The sequence below is a fragment of the Phycomyces blakesleeanus genome, assembly GCF_001638985.1.
Source record: "Phycomyces blakesleeanus NRRL 1555(-) unplaced genomic scaffold PHYBLscaffold_7, whole genome shotgun sequence".
NCBI lineage: Eukaryota > Fungi > Mucoromycota > Mucoromycetes > Mucorales > Phycomycetaceae > Phycomyces > Phycomyces blakesleeanus.
Window position 1 is genome coordinate 161,416 of NW_017265140.1, and position 17,964 is coordinate 179,379.

General features: G+C 36.5%; 6 protein-coding genes across 6 annotated transcripts; 1 reads left to right on the forward strand and 5 right to left on the reverse strand.

Moving 5' to 3' along the window:
* Positions 1–184: 184 nt before the first annotated feature.
* Positions 185–809, reverse strand: PHYBLDRAFT_186333 (hypothetical protein). Its single transcript, XM_018439225.1, has 2 exons — positions 708–809; positions 185–462 (listed from the first exon to the last, which is right to left on the reverse strand). The coding sequence occupies exons 1-2, from the start codon at positions 801–803 to the stop codon at positions 253–255; spliced, it is 306 nt and encodes a 101-aa protein (XP_018293276.1). The 5' UTR covers positions 804–809; the 3' UTR covers positions 185–252.
* A 175-nt stretch (positions 810–984) lies between these two features.
* PHYBLDRAFT_143498 (hypothetical protein) lies at positions 985–2,607 on the reverse strand (the record flags this gene model as incomplete). The annotated part of the gene is made up of 9 exons (XM_018430995.1): positions 985–1,034; positions 1,097–1,348; positions 1,462–1,493; positions 1,549–1,596; positions 1,648–1,679; positions 1,768–1,865; positions 1,938–2,246; positions 2,314–2,367; positions 2,457–2,607. 9 exons carry the CDS (start codon positions 2,605–2,607, stop codon positions 985–987), a joined length of 1,026 nt encoding a protein of 341 aa, XP_018293277.1.
* Positions 2,608–3,682: 1,075 nt separating this feature from the next.
* Positions 3,683–6,467, reverse strand: PHYBLDRAFT_123781 (hypothetical protein). Its single transcript, XM_018428951.1, has 14 exons — positions 6,398–6,467; positions 6,296–6,320; positions 6,107–6,186; positions 5,760–6,013; positions 5,595–5,690; positions 5,438–5,495; positions 5,309–5,364; positions 5,146–5,243; positions 5,010–5,053; positions 4,534–4,935; positions 4,381–4,452; positions 4,226–4,307; positions 4,041–4,126; positions 3,683–3,977 (listed from the first exon to the last, which is right to left on the reverse strand). Exons 1-14 carry the CDS (start codon positions 6,401–6,403, stop codon positions 3,927–3,929), a joined length of 1,410 nt encoding a protein of 469 aa, XP_018293278.1. The 5' UTR covers positions 6,404–6,467; the 3' UTR covers positions 3,683–3,926.
* A 1,304-nt stretch (positions 6,468–7,771) lies between these two features.
* Positions 7,772–9,381, reverse strand: PHYBLDRAFT_71997 (hypothetical protein; the record flags this gene model as incomplete). Its single annotated transcript, XM_018442577.1, has 5 exons — positions 7,772–7,864; positions 7,918–8,008; positions 8,101–8,376; positions 8,444–8,862; positions 8,968–9,381. 5 exons carry the CDS (start codon positions 9,379–9,381, stop codon positions 7,772–7,774), a joined length of 1,293 nt encoding a protein of 430 aa, XP_018293279.1.
* A 1,534-nt stretch (positions 9,382–10,915) lies between these two features.
* On the forward strand, positions 10,916–12,295 carry PHYBLDRAFT_177284 (hypothetical protein). The gene is made up of 7 exons (XM_018437872.1): positions 10,916–10,968; positions 11,142–11,162; positions 11,218–11,487; positions 11,589–11,639; positions 11,723–11,788; positions 11,851–11,916; positions 12,030–12,295. Exons 2-7 carry the CDS (start codon positions 11,151–11,153, stop codon positions 12,078–12,080), a joined length of 516 nt encoding a protein of 171 aa, XP_018293280.1. The 5' UTR covers positions 10,916–10,968; positions 11,142–11,150; the 3' UTR covers positions 12,081–12,295.
* A 654-nt stretch (positions 12,296–12,949) lies between these two features.
* Positions 12,950–16,632, reverse strand: PHYBLDRAFT_96428 (hypothetical protein; the record flags this gene model as incomplete). Its single annotated transcript, XM_018443968.1, has 15 exons — positions 12,950–13,066; positions 13,111–13,234; positions 13,300–13,522; positions 13,592–13,826; positions 13,897–14,032; positions 14,121–14,271; positions 14,364–14,643; positions 14,727–14,888; positions 14,963–15,168; positions 15,239–15,407; positions 15,482–15,598; positions 15,664–15,798; positions 15,864–16,039; positions 16,144–16,248; positions 16,305–16,632. Coding segments are annotated over 15 exons (2,664 nt in total), but the record flags the coding sequence as incomplete, so codon positions are not given.
* Between the last annotated feature and the right edge of the window lie 1,332 nt (positions 16,633–17,964).

Below are 17,964 nucleotides of genomic sequence, written 5' to 3' on the forward strand. Positions count from 1 at the left end.
CTTTCTTTTAAAGCTTTTCCCCGACTTCTGGATAAATTTATATCTTATGGTGCTGAGACAGACAGATGTATTTTACAAGACCACACAAGAACAGAGAGTTACCTCATCCCCACACTCGACAAATGAATATAAATATATATGCACATTTAAATATTTCCCAATTGGAATTGTATACTATATACATACGTGTATAACACTACTAATTGTTATTGGAAAAAACACACACACACAAGAGGTTTATACAACAAAGCCTTAATGGCGACGGGACTCAGCAATGACAGCAGAGAGCTCCTCAATCTTCTTCTTAGCACGGAGGAAGGTACCGAGTCTCTTCTTGGTGAGCTTCTTGGCGCGCTTGTCCTTGGAGTTCTTGATCAATTCCATGACACGACGCTCGTAGGGAGCGAAGCCAACAACCTCACGGACGATGCTGCGGACAAAGGTAGTACGCTTGGAAGCAGCCTAGATAACACAACACACAACGCCATCAGCATCACAATCTGAATTCAACATTGAAGTTTTCTTTTAAAAGAGTAATGTCGAAAATTTGTCGTTGAATTCTCTCTCTCTCTCCTCTTTCTCTAAAAAAATGGGTGGTCGGTCGTTCGATCGGTCCGTGCTTTTTTTTTTCGTCTGTGTGGTCCATCCATCCATCCATCGAAAATATGATCCATCCCCCCTTTTAAAGAATGAATGAAAATACGTACACCCTTGGTGTAAGAGGGAGTGATCTTGAGCTCACGGCGGGTGGTGATATGACCCTTGTTAAGGCCAACAGCGATGCCAGACTTGGAAGCAGCCATTTGCGTATAGAAAGGAAGAGGAGGAATCCATCAGTACCAAGATGGGCCAGTACTTTTGAGTAACTTATGCGGAGACTGAACAAGGTCTGGTTCGGGCACCCTTCCTCTCCGGCTAACACACCTTAACTTTTACACTCTTGGTTTATTTCGACTACAATTACAAACTACAAATTGCATTGTCTTATGCTATCATCTCATCTACAACTGCACCGTCAAATCTGATTTGAACACCTTTTTTAAATGGCATATTATTTCAGTCAGACAAGTCTTCAAGTACAGCTATCATCACCTACCAAAAGGCCGCTGAGCAGAACCTAATGCGGGGAACTGAGTCCCCCACATGAAAGAATTCGTAAAATCCATGGCATGTTCTGCATCAGCAATGAACCATGCCGAGCCAAATGATGAATTTTCTAAATTACATCCCGAGAAACATGAACGAGAATCCAATCGATAACCAGAAAAGTCTAAATTTGAAAGATCCTTGTCTACAAAATGTAACAAGGTTCTTGTACTTTCAACTGGGTATACTTTCCACAGCCCCTCTATAATTGTTACATGAATATTCTGTCTTTCCCTCTCTTTATATCTATTTATTCCTTTTTAATGCCGTCTCTTGTACTTGACTACTTATATAATTATCACCTTGAGTAATGACTGATAAATTTGCCCATCTTAATTTCAAGAGGTCTAAGAAATCCGAAAAAGAGGTTAAGACGGAGATATTATTGGGTAGTGTTTGTACTTGCCTTTGATGCGATAGAACATGGCTTCTTGCATAAGTTCTTCCATTCTGGTAAAAGAACATTAATACCCATTATAATTTTATGGTCTTTTCACTTACATTTTGGAATCCTCTTGAACACTAGGAGGTATCTAAGCTTCCATTTATTATCAATATCAATATCTTTTTTTTTATTGTTTATCCATGATTGTCTGGATTTTACTTTTTTCTTCTTCTTACCCTTAAGTCCCGCAAATAATTGAGAACAAGTCTGAAATATGTACTGTCTCTATCAATGAAATACGAGCCATCTGGATCCCTAGATATCATCCCATTTCCTTAACAAACAATAATTATAATCATCAGGCTCTTTCCAAAAAAAAATACCCCTATCCCCCATATAAGCATACCGCTAAACATGGCAGCCAACATAGAGTTAGGATCGCGCCGTAAAGTGCTTAGCGAGGTTTCAAAGTATTGACCTCCCACATTGAGTTTTATCCTTTCCTCTTGGAGCCTCCAGACTTGGTGAATGACCGCCTTTTCATGAGTGTGGCGATCTTGATCTGCTTCAAGAATATCCTGCCAGCCATCGAGCTCGGTTGACAATTGATCGTAGGCTCCTTCAACCTTTCCATGGAAATCACCGCTCATCTTTTCAAACTTGTCTTCGAGTGCACACAGTTTCTCTAGCTGACTAGTCATATGTTGATGTAGTGCTGTTATTTGTTCATCAATTTGTGAGATTGTGCAATTTACAACACATTCAAATTCAGATCGTGTTACCAAGCTTCTTTGCCCTGTAAGTGTCGGTGACAAGTTTCCACTCAGGCAAGTAATCTAGAATATATACGTCGATAATACATCACTTAGTATTACTCAACTGATATAAAAGAAAGAGAGGACTATGCCTTGGCGTATCTTGTAACCTTGGTAAACAGAACTTTGGTTTTTAGCTTCCAATGAAAGTTGGGGTGTATCGTTAGTAGGCGTGTGAGTAACTGAAGATGAGTCTTTTATTCGACTGAACCCTGACTGATCTTTAGGGTCTGTAAAGGCGTCAAAAAACGAGGCTGCCATATTAAAAGTTAAAAGCAACGGAAGAAGGAAGGAGAGATTGAGAAACCGAGAAAATACGAATAAAATTAAATAGCTTGAGTCTATATAAGGAGTGGTGTTTTTTCTTTTCTTTTTTAGATTATTTGAAACAAATCAAATGTGTATTATCTAGGAATTTGTTTTAGTAGCTATGAGCAGAGCACATAAAATATGTAAATTCAAAGTTAAAATACCAGACTTATATTAATCATAATATAAGCACATACAAAACTATAGCTGAAGAAAAACGTTGAATTAATCAAGAAGTTACACATTTACTAGTCTCTAACACTAGCTGATTCAACTCTATAAACAAGCTCGAGTTATCATAAAAGAGGTATATAATTTTTATTTACTTATCATCTTTCTATATCTTTAAAAAGAAAGGGAGATACTCTGCACATGACTTACATTTGATCTTTATATTTTCAAAACAAGTTTACGAGTTAATTTTGCACAGATAACTTCCAATGTAATTGTGTTTCCAATTGAGATGAACAACAGAGACAACTAAACATATAACTAGCAAATGAATATCTGACTCTCGCACATATTGTAGTCAATGTTAATTGTGTACCCAATTGAAATAAACGGCAGAGAAGTAGCTAAAGTTAGGGATAAAATGGCACACCATATAGAATTCAGATTTACATAAGAAAACTTTTAGCTATCAAGACAGTTATAGAAATTTGAAAGGTTTTCATAAATTTCAACAAACGAGTAATGTAAATGGGTAATAAAATCTTAAAGTTGATAAGAGTATAAAAAACATATACGAGGCTTTAGGAAGAAATATTATCATGGATGCTAGAAGATGACTATACAATATATGAAATAAAAAAAAAAGAAACTAAACAACAAGTGCAATTATTGCTATTTTGTTTGATCCAAAACTTTCAATTTTTGTATGAGTTTGTTTGTTTTTTGTTTTAGTATCAAATATTTATAAGAATAGAATATTTAAATAAACTTTGACGAATGGTTTTTTTTATTCTTAGAATAGTATACTTATTCATTATTAAACTGTCTCAATGGGGACGACTAGTCTACCTCGTTTATATATATATATATATATATATTCTTTGGTGCTTGTATTTATTGGAATAGGATATATAAAAGAAACAGCAGAATATATTCAAAAGTCAAATATACCATAAAATATTATATTTTTAGTACGGAATTGAGTAAAAGAAAAATGATAAAGGATATGAATATCGATACTAAATAGTATCAATAATTCTCTTTATAAACAAAGCAAATAGCTATACTGTGATTGACTTTATTTCACCCAGCCACAATATTTAATCAACCTGAATACGAGCTTCTAGCTCAGCAAACTCTTCAAAGAAGACCTACAGCACAGAAATATATAAGCATTAACGCTCACAAACCTATATCTACAGGTACTTTCTTACCTGCAACAAATTAATGCCGTGCTTCACATCATCTGTACCGCCAACTTCACGAATTGAATGCATACTCAATTGAGGATTACCAATATCTAAAAAAATGGCAATTATAACATAAGCTCAAATTAGATTTCCAATAATATTGTTGGCAATAATAATTAGTTACTACGAAAACAGCACAGTCAGCTTACCAACAGTACGAAGACCCAACTTTGCACTTAACATGGGACCAATTGTAGATCCACAGGATGAGTCGTTACGTACAACAAATTCCTATAAAACACAGATATTCTTTACATTAGTTATGTCTGTTCTTTATTTAAATTAAGAACCTTTGTATACGTACTTGAATAGGAATAGAATGTTTCTTGGCCAGTTCCTTCAATACCAAGCTAGTCATAGCTGTGGTAGCATAACGCTACAGAGATAATATACATATAAATATTACAAGATTATAAAAAATAATAATTCCCATTTACTCATTACTATGATTGCTTACCTGGTTAGCGTTGACCTTAATAACAGTTCCTTTGTGCATCTGAGGGCGGTGGTTCTCTTCGTGCTTGTCCGAATAGTTGGGATGAACAGCATGTGCCATGTCTGCACTGATCAAAAGACTCTTGTGCATAGCTTCCTCAAAGGCAGTCGAAGAGGCAGAAACATTCATAAGCTGAGTGTTTGCCAATCGTTGGAGAGTGACTGGTAAAAGGTTTGAATCTGCACCATGAGCAGTCTGACTACCGATCTCCTCATTATCAAACAGAGCCACAAGGCGAATATTAGTATCATTTTCAACATCCTTGGAGCGGATGAGAGCTTGGATTGAGCAAAAAGACATTTCAAGGTTGTCTAGGCGAGGAGAGAAAATGAATTCATTGCAAGCACCGCCGATTGTAGAAGCCTATTCGAGATAAAAAAAAATCTTTAGATTCTTCTTGCATTTTGTGAATATGTGTGTAAGTGTCTTTGTTTTACCTGAGTATCGTAAAGAGCAAGTTCAAAATCACGAATCTGATCAGCTATATACACAGATAGAAAAATAAAGCGAGGTAAAGTTTTAAAGCTATAGTTTAAGTAGTATCCCATTTTTCCTATATTCTTCAAAACTTACGGCCAACATTCATCTCTTCTGCCAAGATTCGAATCAACAGAGGGTGATGGGTGGCATCTGCTTCAACACCGTCTGTCGCATCTGAGCCGCTCAATGCACTACATAATCTCAAACATTGAGTGACAGCCATTATTATTATTATTATTATTATTATTATTATTACGCTTTAGTGGCAGTGGCCAAGACAGGTGCCAATTGAGTCTCCTTGTTGAACTGGAACTATATATTCACATAATTCAGATATTTGATACTATTTATTTTTGCGTTTAAATTTTACTAACAGTATACTTACACCATCATTAGTACTACGATCCAAATGAATGGCAAGTGTTGGAATGCGCAAGAGAGGTCTTTAAACAAACAAAAGTTACATAAACAGAAGTATGCTTAGTATGATCAATATGCCACGCCCATATTTTCATTTAACTATCCATTCATGATTATTTTACCTGTCAATCTTGACGAGGGTATGCTTAAAAGTACCGTCTTCATGTGAGACCAAGACACGACCAGCAATGCTCAGATCTCTATCAAACCAAGTGTGCCTAAAAAAAAGACGATATTTATTACAAACCACAATGTCAAGAAAAAGCAGAATAAAGAATTTAACCCACCAGATACCGCCACCATATAACTGAACACCAACTTCCAAGTAGCCACTCTTTTCTTTTTTGGAGACCGGCTTGATCTTGAGGCAAGGTGAGTCTGTGTGAGCACCAACCATTGAGAATCCGTTTCCAGGCTGGTACTTTCCACCAACAATGAAAGCAACAATCGAGGATCCATTGCGGGTGAAATAGTACTTTCCGTTCTGTTCCAAGACACCGTTGTTCCAGCTGTCACGTTCTTTGATTTCTTTGAATCCAGCCTAGATATTAATAAGAGCGTTAATTAATACAGCACAATTATCTTATTAATATTAATACTTCTTTTTTTTGCTTGTCAACTATGTTCTACTTACAGCCTTCAAAAGAACAGAAGCCTCATGAGTAGCATGGAATGGAGAAGGTGACTTGTTAACAAACTCGATAAAGTCAAGAGCTATATAAATATTCAAATTATATTAGCAATAAGATGTGAAAATAGGTAACGGGCATAAAGCATAAATAAAAATTAATGAGTAGGTGCGTGTGTGTGCGTTTGACTTTACCATCTTGGGGAATATCAGACTTGAGCTAAGAGAACCAGAATGAGCTTCTATTTTTTATAGAATATCGGAAGTATTTATCAAGACAAAGAAATTTAACGTTACCAACATGGTGAAAAATACAAAAAAGAAGTTATTGAAAGAAAGGTTTTGGTTTGACGCGGTAAAAAAGAAGAAGAAAATAAAGAGAAGAAAAAAAAGGGAAGAAGGCGTATGCAAGTTTAAGCGCGGGAAAAATCACGTGTTTGAGGTGATACCCAAGCGAAAGGCACCTGGATCAAATTTAGTGTGACCAAGATGCCAGATGATGTTCATGGCTTACAGACGCTCACAAAAATTCGAAGCTCCTTACAATATGTGTAGCATATAATTGTCTACTAGAGATACTTTCAGTACTTTATTTTACTGAATTAAATATCGAATATTACATATATTAGAGTCTTCAAAAAAAAATAAAAAATAAAAAAATAGGCGTATTGCTGCTACTTTTATTATTTTTGAAATACACAAAAGTCAATTGCCTAGAATAGACTTTTATTCCATATATAGTAATCTTGGCAAACAATGGAGTTTGTGTGTAGCTATCAATAAAAAAAAGAAACGTATCCTTTTTTTTTCAACTCAATATTTTTGCTGGCTGAATACTGTATTTTGATTATTAGCCAGTTCTTACTATATTTCTCAAAAACACTAATAAACTAGAGCTTGCAACTCTCCACAGAAAGATAAAAATACACTATTTTTCGCACATTGAAAAATATACTTCCTTGAATATTCAATTAAATTTACAAGATTGATTTTTGGTTTCGTATACAAAAGCTGCCTACTTTTATTTGTACTACTAAACATCAATTCTCAACAGTAGAACTGAGATATGTTCTTATATAGGGTCAGAATATACTGAGCATTTCGGTCGAAAACATTGTGATATCTTTAAGTAAACCAAGACACTAACTTTAAATGCACAAGACTTGTAAAAACCAAATTGTCAAGACAATACAATTATTCACCAGGATTTTATTTCTCACTATGCCCGTTAGTTTTCTGTTATTTTCCTTTTTTTTTTTTGCAAAGGTGTTATACTTTTGAAAAATATCTTTTTATACGTTAATGCTTATATCCGATTACACCATACTGTTTTGATGTCAAATGCTAGTGTGCATTAATATCATCAGAAGTCTGTTTCTTTCCCTATAAGCATAGAACTGTATTATAGTTAAATATACTTTACCATAGAAACCAAGCAACATTTATCTCCGCATATTCAAGCTATTCTTATTTGTTTATTCTAAAAAAAGTATAAGCAGATTAAATATTTCTACCATAAATACAACGCTATAAATATGTTGAAATAAAGTACAGATAATCACGAAAGTCCTAAATCACAATATAGCGCACTAGCTTACATATATATATAAAAGATTTTTTTAATAAAGATAACGTGAGACTTTGAGTTTAATAAATCCTTGGGATAATAAACTAGTGCCGTTGTTTGATTTCTGAATAGTTTCTGATGCGCCGAGATTGATGTTGTCGAATGACTGAATGTGCATACCACATATCAATAATATCCTAGGAAACAGGTAAATGTTAATATATGTAACGCATAATACACATTTACATACAGCTGAAACCACCAGAATACATCCACCTAGAATCGTACGATGAAATGGCGCCGGGAAATAGCGTTTTACAGGCTTGAAATATGTCAACAAGCTAAATAAATATGCATAGACATATAAGTGAGTTTTGGTGTACATCCCCTCTTTTTTTTTCTTTTTCTTTTAAAAAAAGGACTTAAAACTCACTTTCCAAGTGCAGAACCTGTAAAGGGAAGTAAAAGTGCACACATAGAGGACAATAATATATCTGGCATTCTGCGTGTCTCAATTTCATCGATTTGTATATCGTTAATGGGTTGAATATCTGAATACGAATTTTCATTATTTTGCTCTATATTTGATAGCTGTGGTGTACTCGAGGATGCATTTAATCCCAAAGATTGGCGTGGAGAGCTGGATCTAAGCATAGATCTACGCACAACTAATCTGTATGTAGCATTTCGGGCAGAAACATAAACCATTCTATATGGAACTGTAAATATACATAATCGTATAGATTATGACAGCGTCTTTATATAATATCACATACCTCACCATAGGATAACCTATTACTACATCAAAGACTGATGGTGGCCAGTTGAGACTGGGCCGTCTGTAGGATCTTGACGCCATACTCATGAATGTAAATGCAACGAATGGATATACATTGGCAAATGGAAATATTGAGGTCAAGAGTGTGGCAGGAATTAAAGGAAGTCCTACCCACGCCCTCCACGTCCATTGTGCTGGATTTCCGATCAGGCGCTCACTATCTTTTGGACCCATAACGGTGACAACTGTAAATGCACCGAGAGTTGTTGCTGCAATTATTATTGAACACCCAATCGTGAATCCAAAGAAGTAGGGTGCAATAGTAGATAGTGCACGTTCTCCAAGTGTTATCATAATGTATGAAAGACTGGTTTTTTGTTGAAATGAATAAGGAAAAGCACACTGTGGACAGGTGACCTAAAAGAAGTTCGAGGATGATTACTATTTGAATTATTATAATTATCTAGTTATTCTGGTATATTTCTCTTTCTCTCTCTTACTCATAATTTATTTATTTATTACCTGTTTAAGGGGCTCCTTTTTTTGACTCTCGAACATCCAACGCAAAAGACACTTCTCGTGTGCAATCAGGGAACATTGACATGGGCTCACCCAGCGACCTTCAGAATCACCATCTTCTCCAAAGCAGATCCAACATCGTCGCTCATTATACTCTGTCTCGGAGTAAGTAGGTTGGTCTGGTGTTGTAATAGCTGATCGTGAAGAAATGGATGTCTGTACTTTATCTGATGTTTCTGATTTCTGTTGTTCTGTGTTTAAGGTTGATGGAGTTGAAGAAGAGGATGGTGATCTCGGTCCTACAGATGAAAAGCTTGACTTCTTATTCACACTATTGCTCGTAGAACCTGGAAAATTAGCCGTATATTGTCTAGAAGGCTCGGTCGGTAAAGGACTTGAAGACTTGAAATGAGACATGAGTAGGAAGATGGCTAAAGCTCATTTTTTTTGTTAAAGCGCTCTTATTTGTTTATTGTGACGTATCCTGACATGGAAGATGAATGTCACATGTATCTCTTTAAGCTCCAATATTAAACTCTCCTTCTTGGCCAGGAGGACACATCAAGTTTGTGGAAATAAGAAATATCGGAAAAGCATTTGTGGCATATCACAAATTGAGCCTAGAATGTCTATTAATCCTAATAAATGTTTCTATGTTCTATGTACGGAAAAATGAGAATATTGTCATTTACTAGGATATTTCTTCAATTTAATACAAAGGAAAATATAAGTCAAAATATGATATACCAATTGGTAAAGAGTAGATTAATGTGTTGTGATTTAAATAATGAGCATTAAAGGAAAAGCTTGAAAAAGAAAACCATTTATAAAGTTGACAATAAAAAACATTAGACGATCAATATGCAGCATTACTAAACGGCTAGTTTCTAATTTGGTAAGCTCTTATCTTAATGCGGTTATAAAGATATGGGCATTTTGATGGTTGTGATATAATTGAAAGCTTAAAAGAATTTATCATTTTGATGTGATCAACAATTAGACTGGAATGTTTATTACACATGTGCCATGTATGCAGCAGAATACAGTAAATTACAGTAACAAGATGCAATACAACTTAACATATAGCGTAAAGCCTAATATAATGGCGGGCCAATTGCCCATATTTTGCTCCTTATACCAATTGTAGATGTTAAGCTTTTTATGATCTCAGTAACGCTTGAATTTTAATTCGGTAGTCTCTAATATTGAATGTTCTTGAGCGTAAGTCATGGTTTTCAGTATATGGTCTAGGTTAACTATAATATTATTGATATTGTATACGCATATCCAATACAGATGTTACACATACATATGCAGTGTCTCTATCTAGAATTTTAGATCAGTCGTTTCCTTTCTATTGGTTGGATCAAAATGAATGTGAAGGGTTGGATTGATGCTAACATTGTCATGTAACGCAAGTCATAAGGGCACAATGTTTCCTGGTGAGGCACGATGCTTCAATTTACTAAAAAACCTCAAATCTGAACTTAATATTTATATTCTAATAATTAAATCTGGTTCCTAAATATTTGCTTTGTCTTTTATAAATAACTTCACTGAAATACAAGATAAGGTAAAGATATTACCTCATTACAAAAGTATTCTTCTGACTATATATACCTTAGAAAAAAGCACTGTTTTTTCTGTTCAGTCTTATACACAGATTATAGTAGCTAATCTCCATAATGCGAGATCAGTTATTGCTAAGAAAAAAATATCGTGCCCTTAAGGTCACTAATTTCTTTCTTCTTCTTTTAAATAAAGAATCTTGCTTTGCATTGTAGCCATTAGCCTTTGGGTGACATCATCAGTAGTATCGGACTATGTTTTAGCTCAAAATGGGAATATAAACTCCCAGTTAACAACCCATCCTGACGCGTTTAACCCAGACACATACTGTGCTGGTCGGACTGTCGCTTCTTTTTTTTTTCTCTTTACACTTTCTTTTCTTAATCTGTATTATTCCATTGGTTTATAACTCATTAAAACCTATCGAAATAACAGGTGTGAATAAGTTAATCACTCGAAAATTAACCTCATTTGAAGATTAATGTACACATCAGATTCATTGGTCTTTTTTTTCTTTTTCTTTCTTTCTGTTGTTGTTTTCACTGTTGTTTTTCTTAGAACACCTTTTAACTTTACACGATCCTGGCTATCTTCAATCAATTTACTAGTCTTCAATCATGTTCTTTCTGGTATGTTTCCTGAATTCCAGGCGGGATGACAAAAGAAATTGATCAGTAATTACAGAAAGAGCTTTACCATACAATCACCCTTCATCCGTCTTATTTCGGACCCAACATGCACAGCCAGCTTAAAGACAAGCTGTATGCTGATGTAGAGGGAACATGTTCCGGAAGATTTGGATATATTATTACTGTGGTATCATTGGTTAACATTGGTAAAGGCAAAATTCTGCCAGGATCAGGATTGGCCGAATTCAAGGTCAAGTATCAAGCTATTGTATTAAAGCCATATAAAGGAGAAGTATTGGATGCCGTTGTCACAACTGTAAACAAGGTAACTGGCAATGGCTAAAAACAGTAAATAGAGGAAGCATAAAACAAAGATAAGAAAAAGATGAGTGAGATGTGGCTAACAAAAAAAGGGGGTATTTTCAGATGGGTTTCTTTGCGGATGTAGGCCCTTTGCAAGTATTCGTTTCAAATCATGTAAGTGAGCCCTTTGAAGCAAATGAAAAGGTAATGTCAATTGAGACATAACGCTTAATCTGTGTGGTTCGGCGTGATATTAGTTAATTCCGAATGATATGAGATATGATCCCAACGGAAACCCACCGTGTTACTCTTCTGAAGATCAAGTGAGTATTGAATAAGATGGTTGTAAAGGATATCATTCCGTGCTGACTAGGTGGAATTTAAGATGATCCAAAAGGATGTTCAGGTTCGGATCAAACTAGTAGGAACACGTATCGATGCAACGGAAATTGTAAGTAGTACTATAGAGAACCCTTTCGGGTATTTTTTATCGTTTTATTTGGTGGTCTTGCTGGAAACAACTTGGCTGTCCGGTTGGGCTTGTGTTTACTATTTTCTTTAAAGTTTGCCATTGGTACGATCAAAGAAGACTACCTCGGCGTCATCTCTTCTTAAGTTGCTATCCAAACACAAAAACATACACACATACATACACACAACCATACACACAAACATAAGAGAGATGTCCAAGCCAGCCTTTGTCTGTCTCTCTTGTTTTTGTACAGCCTCCCTATGCTCAACTGTCTTTATACGAGACTATCAAACATCCACCAGAGCAAGTAGTGACATCTCCATGTAATAAAATAAAACACAAAAAATATCAAACCAGGATGAATTAAGACAGGGATGGAGGGAAGTAATGATTATTTTCCCTCTCTGGAATTATATTTAAAAGAAAAAAGAAAGAGAGAGAAGATCGATTGATTTGATTGATGGTGAATAATAGGAAGGCAAGGTAGGAGGGGGAAGGGGAGGGTTGTACATTAACGGCTATTTCTATCCAGTAAAGGAGATATTTGTCCTTGGCCGTCCAATCCTACTATTCTTTGATTTTTTTGACTTGGAACCACCAGCTGAGGACGGTTGGCCATCATCATCTTCGGGCAACACATCACCACCAGCACTGAAAAGTTGGTCTAAAATACCACCCGGACTTTGGCCAGGCGTATTTTGAGAAGGCGTATTCTTTTTGCTTCGCTTGGCAGGTCTCGCTTGTTTCTTCTTTTCCTCTTCTTCGGCTTTTCGTTTTAATTGTTGTTGAAGCTTATTATCCAATTCTATATTTCAAAAAATAGTTCAGTATACAAAACACTATGCCCAAAACCACAAAATATAAATTTTACCTTCGTCATCCAATAATAAGGATACGATTTCTCTTGGCTTAAAGTCAACTTGTTTAAATTCTCCACCAGAAATGACCACTTTTTGGATCTAGTTTTATTAAACAATGTTAGTATCACCTAATTAAACGTCAGAGTCAAACATACCTCGTCTTTCTGCTTGGCCCTTTGTAGAATACGCTCCTCAATTGTGTTCTTTGTGATCAATCGATACACAGTAACTTGTTTGGTTTGCCCAAGACGATGTGCTCTGTCCATAGCCTGTAGAATACGACATTAGATATGAATGTGAATTTATTAAGAACACTTGCCTGTTGATCTACTGTTGGATTCCAGTCACTGTCATAAAATATAACAGTATCCGCAGCGGTCAAATTGATACCAAGACCGCCTGCGCGTGTACTAAGCAGGAAGATGAAGATCTCGGGTCTAAAGCAAGACATGATATGATTAATCCAGAAACTTGATCTAATGTTTTATGCTTTATTTCTTACCTTGTTTGCCAGTCAGAAACCATGTCACGACGGTCGGAAATCTTCGAAGAACCGTCCAATCGCAAATACTTGTATTGTTTGTATGAGATATACTCCTCCATAAGATCAATCATACGAGTCATTTGGAAGTAAATAAGACAACGATGTCCCTCAGATTTGAGCCTCTCCAAGAGTCTATCAAGTGTAGCTAATTTTCCAGAGTCTAATACTAAATCTCGCATGGCTATTTTTTTACATCAATAAAATATTTGTTAGTTATATTGATTGTTCCGTTATGCTTAAAATAACTTACCTGGGACTTTCATCAAGGAGAAACCATGTCCAGAAGATGGGACAGTCATTATACCCTGACCCTCTGTTCTTCTTACTACATCACGCAGTTCCATTGCTTGTTCTCTATTATGACCAGGAATATATTGTGGCGTTCCGAAGAAAGCGGCACGTAAGGTAGGATTAAACAGTACATCTCTTTGTTCTCGCTCAAACGAAATATCAGAACAAATAGCATCAACCGGGACAGCACGTGCCTACACATCCACAAACAAAAATATAGCTCATTAGATACATCCTCAAACACAAGCAAATATATAAACTTACACTAGGCATGTAGCACTGACCAAATGGTCTGGTCAGATACAACATACTATCAGTGACATGCGTCAATTCATCTAAGGCTCCACCAGGGATTATATTGAAGGAGGTTGTGGGAGATTGTGTTTCTGATATAAGGAAGCTTGCATATGTACGAATAGGTGCCTCAGGATAACTATTATATAGGTAAGTTTCGAATGTACTTTTGGTGAAAAGATAGCAAGCATTACCTTTCTTCATTTGTATTATAAAATTGTCTTCGAGCACGTTGATCTCTTTTTGCCAAATGATCAATCCAACGAGCAACCAAGGACTGTTTAAATAGATAGCTTGCCTCGTGTGGGGTGGTATCCACAAAGCGGAGGAAAGAAAATGCAGAGTCTAATATTAAGTTGTTTTTTTTTGGAGTTCGGTTTGTTAACTATCGACATTCAAAATTAAACGTTTAAGAATCGTAAGCTTACCTGGCTCACTGGACATCATGGACTCGTGGATAGCATTGGGTTGCCAAATATTCAGCAAATTATCCAAGTAATGTGTTGTGAATCCAATCTTGGTACTGGGACCAGGCTCTTTCAATATACCACCATTTCGGTATAATTTTTTAGGAATATGGTATTTAATGACGCCTCTTGATGAATAGGGGCAATAGAGAAGCTGCTCTTTGGTGAGTGAAGAGGTTGAACTAAAGTTACAAAATGCAAAAGGGGACTTGACGTCTGCACGCTCGAATAATTCTGGGTGGTTGCAAACCTTTTAAATGTATAAAAAAAGGAATTGTTATTTCTAAAGACAATGATAATAATACCAAAAGCTCTTGTTATATTTAATTTTACCTTTCGGAACTGCATCACCAGGTTCATCAAACTATCCATGCTTTCCATATCGTTTAGTGAGGTAGCTTTTTCGAGGAGTTCCGAAATAGATATCTTTTCTTTTAATCCTCTGTATAGTGCCCTTTGTCTGGCCGTAAGATCACAGTATACTTCTACTTCGATCTATTTTTTTAGGAAAAAAAAAAGACCCAGGTTAAATTGAAATTTATCTCAACGTATTATACAAAGTTATGTACCTTTTCGCCCAGTTCATGTTGTACGTTACGCTTGATACGACGCAACATGAATGGTTTCAATATCATGTGAAGACGCCTGAGTTGATGTTCATTTAGTGTTCCTTTGTTCTCTGCGTGACTCTCGATGTCTTTTGAGAACCATTCAGAAAATTCTTCGTGAGAGTCAAAGAGAGTAGGCATAATAAAGTGAAGAAGTGCCCATAATTCTAATCACCAATATAGACGTCAGTTAGCACATAAACAACTGTGTTTATAGACTATTTATGGGTATAATACCTTGCATGCTATTTTGAATGGGTGTACCAGTTAAAAGCAGCCGATTCCTACAATGGAAACCTAATAGTTGCTTCCAACGTGCACTAGACGAACTTTTGATAGCCTGGGCTTCATCAAGTACCATATATTGCCACTTTACTCGTTGGAAGTAACTAACGTCAGTAAGAACCTGGTATCAGAAGAAAAAGAAGAAAATAGGAAGTAAGTATTGTGTAGTGCTTCCCAAGACAATTGGCTACTTACAAGTTGGTAACTTGTAATTACTACGTGGAATGGGGCATCTCTTCCATAGAGCTGTTTTCTGTTCCAAAACTGACGCAACACCTTTCGGTCCTTGGGATTACCCCAGTATGGAAGAGCCTAATTATCAGATCAGTATACCAAGTTTTGTTTTATTGTACATTAAGTCAGCCTAATAAACTTACTCTGAACGAAGGTACAAACCGCGAGATTTCTTGTTGCCAATTGTGAAGAGTGGAAGCTGGGGCAATGACTAAGAAAGGACCCCAGATATTGTGTACTTCTGCTAAATAGGCCATCAAAGAGATGGATTGCACTGTCTGGGAGTCAAATGCGTCAGGTAACATTGGATGCAATCATTTTCTTTCTCAGGGATCAATGTTACCTTTCCCAGACCCATCTCATCTGCTAATATACCATTAATACCCTGTTCGTAGAGATTCGCGAGCCAATTAAGGCCTTTGAGTTGGTATGTTTTAAGCTGGCACATTAGCATAGAAGGCTGCTTGACCTCGGGACCTGATCCCATACTGGTGGGATCTTGGAAGTTCATAGAGTCCACTAGTAACATACTATCAGTGAATACCCTTTACATATAAAAGAAGTCAGTATCATACGTTGATCCTGACTGACTGTCATATCAGCAGAGTCTCCAGCGGCAATACGTCGCTCAAGAGCGCTTTCATCAAATGCTCGGGTAGCCTCTCGCTGTTTAGCCAACGCATTTTGTGCACCTCGTCTAGCCTGCTCTCGAAGTTTTTCGTCGTCATCTAAACGTGCCAATTGATCAATTTACGCAGATACTTGTATTAAGTAAGCCACATACCCTCATCGAAGTCAATCTCTCCTAGTTGCTCTTGATCATCTCCTCCTATATCCAAATCTCCATCGCCCTCCAAGTCCATTGACATATTTCCACCTGGCATCATAGCAGCATCTTCATCATCACCCATATCCTGCTTGATCTTTCTACCAATGAAATGACTGTAGAGCTCAGTTTGTGTAATCAAGAAGTTAAGCTTTCGTGCTTGGCGTTGTGCTTCTCTTCGTTCTTCTTCTTGTCGCAATCGTTCGAGGGCTTCTTTCTCAGCCTTTTTACGCAATTCTCGTTCTTCTTTTTCGTTTTTCTTCCAGAAAACTAGCATCTCTTTCATAGCTCTCTTGGCCTTGGCTTGAACATCTTTGTTTGCCCGGCCACTCTTGGTAGCTGCTTTCCTAGCTTCTTTCTGACAGTATTGTGCAATCTTTTTACAATTTCCACTACGGGTAGCCTGTACACGAGAAAGGACTCTTGCCATACGAGGAATGTCCTTTCGAGCAATACTCAACCAAATCTTGTGTCGCTCGTCTTCAACCTTGCGCTGGATTGTTTTACCGAATCGTTCTCGCATATATCGCTCGCCTTCATTATCTGTATCTTCAGCGCTTTCTAACTCACGACTATGTGAGCGTTTTACCTTTTTGAATCGATTTTTGTTACGTCCTTTAGGTTTCAAAGTATTAGTAAAGATAGGGCTGCCTTGGGATGAAGTGCGCTTCATCATCTGAGATCCACATCGTTTTTCGTACACATGCTGTAAATGTTCTTTTGTCTTGGCAAAACGTCGCTAGAATAAGATGATATTAGGAGCCGGTATTAATAATAATAAGAAGCAAAAGAAAGAAAAGAAAAGAGATGATATGCTATGTTGTGATATTGCATTGTTCAGCGGTGCTTACAGTTCGTTTTTTCTCGTAAGCTTCAATTATGTGCTTCTTTCGTCTGTGAATCTCAATCATGTATTCAATTATGCCTTCCTTATTTTTCTGTAAGATTTCTTCCTCATCTTCATCAGATAGTTCCAATTCTTCTCTTATTTCATCGTAACGGTTCTTTCCTTTTGACACAATCAGTTCAGAATCGCTTTCTCCTAATGATGACTCATCGCTTGAGGCATAAAGTCCACGTGTCTTGACAGAATTTGAATGGACTCGTATTCTGGGCGATCGGGTGATTTGGTTTGCGCCACTACTTATGCGATGTAGTGCTGAAGATTTTCCAGATGTTACAAGAGACCTTCCGGTCTTAGCATGTCTGTTTTCTGTAAAGCCTTCAGTGTCTGAAAACTATAAATGAACAAACATTAATTTCTGTTTAGCTATAATTTTTTTTTAAAAAAAAAGTGAATCTTACACGGGCATTGGAAAGATTACTTGCAGTAGATTCAATGAGTTTAATGTCTTCAGTGTCAGTGTCTGAATCTGCCATGGGAGTTTCTTCGGAATCACTGTTGAGTAAATTGCGAAAGCCGCTTGGGCGGGATTTTGTAGGCATAGGAACGACTGCGGGTGCAGATAAAGACTCAGTAGAGCTTAAAGCTGTTGACATAGTAGTCGAAGGGTTTTCAATTGCTGCTCTAGTAGATGAGATTGTTTCTGTAGCTGAAGTAGATGCGACATTGGTTGCATTGGTAGGGAGAGTTTTCGGTGTTGATGTTTTTGTTGAT